This window comes from Lactuca serriola, chromosome 5 (assembly GCF_051521515.1).
Source record: "Lactuca serriola cultivar US96UC23 chromosome 5, Lser_US96UC23_V15, whole genome shotgun sequence".
NCBI lineage: Eukaryota > Viridiplantae > Streptophyta > Magnoliopsida > Asterales > Asteraceae > Lactuca > Lactuca serriola.
Genome location: NC_136412.1, coordinates 304,887,019 through 304,891,001, shown reverse-complemented (window position 1 = coordinate 304,891,001; position 3,983 = coordinate 304,887,019). Strand labels below are relative to the sequence as shown.

The following is a 3,983-nucleotide window of genomic DNA, read 5'->3' as shown; positions in this document are numbered from 1 at the left end:
ACCACCCGCCCTCCCTCTGTAATTATTTAGTGTTATATTGTTAATCTTGTAGTTACACATTAAACATATGGACCAAAACGTATTGACCAAAGTTTGCGCTAATTAAATTCCCCATTAAATCCATTATTGAAATTAATTAGGAACAAATGTCACCTGTTTAGTAATGGGTTAATTAAGTCTTTGAAGTCGGCATGCATACCCTATTTTTTGTTGTTTCAATGGTCTAAGAGAATTTCGAAAGATTGTTATAACATTTGGTCCGTGGAAAAAATTTGAGATAATAATGTCAGGATCATAACTAAATTTGGACTAGTAAAATAATGTTCCTTTTAGGGTAGAGAAATTCCATATGGTACAAAGAGCTACAAGATTATATATTCTAGAGAAATACAATCAACATAGAAAAAGAAATCAATCTGAATCCTCTGTATCATCGTCTTCTTCCTGATCATCTTCATTGCTATCTTCACTCTCTTCTATAATATCCTTACTACCACCACACTTGCTCCCTTTCATTTTCTTTTTTTTACGATCCTTGTTCACTTCATAAAGAATCACCATGAGTGCTACCACAAGCACGTAATCAACATTTGGGGACACGGTTATTGCAAATGTGTTCTCTTCGGACTCAATGCATGTATCAATATAATTATTGTGCATCTGCATTTAGTCACATTGACCTAGAGATTAATTAATCCTTGCATCAGAAAGATTAATTTCAGAATCTTTATAACGATTCAGATGAAAGTACAAGCTCTATATGTTACCTTGGCAAGGATAGTAGCACCATCATACGAAGAGACTGTGCAAGATCTTTTCTTCCAGTCTCCTACAACCTTATAATCACCTGTGGTTTCCTCTTTGTTGTCTGCTAAGAACACATTTAGCTCCGTGAGTTTTTGAATGACTGACGACTTTTTTGTACTAAAGATCAAATCTTTTGCGCTTGTGCTCTCTCCTCTGAAAGCTTGCCACCTTCTATGCATGGTTACACGCTGAAAAAATTTACGTACCATGGGTTTCTCAATTGCGATTAATTAAAATAAATTATATATGGGACATGCTAGTTATTTATATTAAGATTAGAGTGTGTGAGATTAAAGAAAAAGCGTATGAAATATTTTGTTATTTTATGAATGACAAGAAAATGTGTATTCGCATATCCAAAAGAAGAACATTAATCGCAAGAATGCAAAAAAGGAAATTGCTGGTTATCCAATTCGAGAATATTTAAATGTATACGATACGATGTAATGGCTTTGTTTTCTCTTGAAACATCAACGTGGTTGAGAAGCCTACTATGCTTCCTTAATTTCAAAACACATAGCTGTTTTTCTAATGATGAGATCACACAAGCATCAAGTTCTATTAGGGAACAATGGTGAGAAAGCGAGCAAAAAAGGAATAGATGACTATGGAATGAAAGAGAAAACAATAAGAAACAATATTCGAGGAACAAAACATGATGTAATCCTGCCTAGCTAGAACTTTAGTTCAAAGTAAAAAGAAAAAAAAAAAAAAAAAAAAAGGCCAACATCCGAAGAAAAATTGCGAGGAAAATTTTATAACGTAATGTGATGTTTGATAGAAGAACAATAATCAAAAGCGTCTGGAAAGTATACAATAAGAAGATAAAAGATCAAAGAAACCTTTTTCTGAAATGTGAGGATCGGAGCTTCTGATGCATCTAGCAAGATATGACGATCGTGAAGGCTAAAGTTTTTGTCCTTAATTATGAATAACACATTTCCATTCACGTCCAAAACACTGCTAAGATTGCCATCTGCAACAGTCAACGAGTTTCTGACAATGGCAAGATCCACCGGGTAAGGTGAAAAGAATCTTGGGTCCACCACTGTCATCGTTGTTACTCGTATGCCAACGACGGTGGAGCATGAACCCAGGGCATGTAAGATGATGACCTGGTGTGATCAACACCGCCGCGAGTATGGAGGTTCATTAGCACTGTTGGAGCGCCTTGGTCCCTCTTTCTCTCTCTATCTCTCTTTATACGTATATCTCTCAATTGGCCAATTCCCTTTCAAGAATAGGCTATGTATTTGTGGTTCCACAGATAAATGGTTACTGGTAGTGATATTCCCGAGAAATACTCTCAAGTAAGTTGATTTGTCTAATTATATAAAATATTAATTCTTATTGCCCTTATGAACAGTGTAGTTGTTGTACTTTTCATTTTCGACACCACAGTTTGCCGATTTCTTATTTTCATCCCTTTTACTATTTTGTATCACAGTCCCTGGCTGCCACAATATACCCATTTTGTTCCCTCCACCATCTATCTCACCCAATGAAATGTTGTACCGCCTTTACCATCTTTCTCCCAGCTTCTTCTTTATCAAATCGATTCTCACAATTCCTACAATTTTCGTCTTCCTCCTCGCTATGAACCCACACACTAGCGAAACCATTGAATTCATGTAACCTTCAATACCTATCTATTTTCATTTGAAGTAGATGCTTTCGATTTAAGAGCCTTTCCTTCCGATTTTTTTCCAACCTAATATCAGACGCGGTTATCGACTGATCACATTAGGGTCTGCTTGGGTACGCTTCTCTCCACAAACCTATCATCTCATTTGATGGGTTGGATTTTGCTTGCTTCTTTTGATGGGTTCCGATTTTATTTAGCCCAAGATGAGTTTTCTTTGTGGAAAAACTTGGTGAGGCCGACGACAACCATCATGAAGGGTTTGAACCAGGTAATGAATGATTGTGTTTTTATTTATGTTGAATACTATTTCTTAATTCTTATACATATAGTTTAAGAGATAGTATGTTCAACGATAGGTTTAATAGTCACGAATTTATACTTTGAAATTGAATTTTGTTACTAATTTTACTCTATTTGAAGTAGACATAATAGTTTGTGACTTGTATGTCAAGCTTATGAAGAGAACTTAATGGAGAAACCATGAGGAGTTGCATGATTGCATCTATATTCATCATAATATTAAATCATGAAATTAGAAACAGGTATTGCAATCTCATCCAACTTTATTTTTAGGTCAATTTAGCATGCCGTGTGCTTGAATCTTGATGAAATCTATAGGAGTAAAAGGTTAAGGAGAGATTTGTAAAACAAGAATGATACACCAAGCGAAAAAAGACAGATAATATTTCTTTTAATATTACACCTTCCCTATCTAATATCTTGTTATAAGAAGTGTATACTCACATTATAGAGAAACTCTCCTTTTCAAGGAATATCTTGTGCAAAGAAGTGCAAAGGGTACGTCACAAAATTTCTATTTCTAATTTTTTTTAAATATTTGTATAACTTAGACTCACCATTAAGACTACCTAAATATTTGTCAACTTGGCTGATATTTTATCATTAGCAACTCAAAAGAGTAAAATAAAAACTATTATCTTAAATATAAATGGGTCAGACAAATTGAAATTCATGCGAATTGTATTCAAATATTTAACCTATGAATTGTTTTAATCACAATGATTAGATTTGTTGTCATTTAGTATTAGATTATTCTAAAGTATAATTATAAAAATGACATAAAACTATCTTTTGCACTTATATTGAATTTTGATTTCTTGTAGCTAGGAGTGTGCAAAAAAACCGCAAAATCGAAAAACCGAGCCAAACCGGCTTATTCGAAACAGAAAAAACCAAAAACAAAAAAAACTGAAACTGAAAAAAACCAAAACCAAAAAAACGGGATATCAACGGGTCGGCTTTGGTTTGGATACTTAGGTATTCGTGGATAACCGAACCGAACCACTATATATATATATATATATATATATATATATATATATATATATATATATATATATATATATATATATTGGCTGATATTTTATCATTAGCAACTAGCAACTCAAAAGAGTAAAATAAAAAGTATTATCTTAAATATAAATGGGTCAGACAAATTGAAATTCATGCGAATTGTATTCAAATAGTTATAACCTAGGAATTGTTTTAATCACAATAATTAGATTTGTTG

At 33.2% G+C, this 3,983-nt stretch overlaps 1 protein-coding gene across 1 annotated transcript; it reads right to left on the bottom strand.

Annotated features, from left to right (window-relative positions):
* Positions 1-291: 291 nt before the first annotated feature.
* On the bottom strand, positions 292-1,983 carry LOC145051765 (protein LURP-one-related 10-like). Its single transcript, XM_078999582.1, has 3 exons — positions 1,650-1,983; positions 768-995; positions 292-660 (listed from the first exon to the last, which is right to left on the bottom strand). Exons 1-3 carry the CDS (start codon positions 1,860-1,862, stop codon positions 412-414), a joined length of 690 nt encoding a protein of 229 aa, XP_078855708.1. The 5' UTR covers positions 1,863-1,983; the 3' UTR covers positions 292-411.
* Between the last annotated feature and the right edge of the window lie 2,000 nt (positions 1,984-3,983).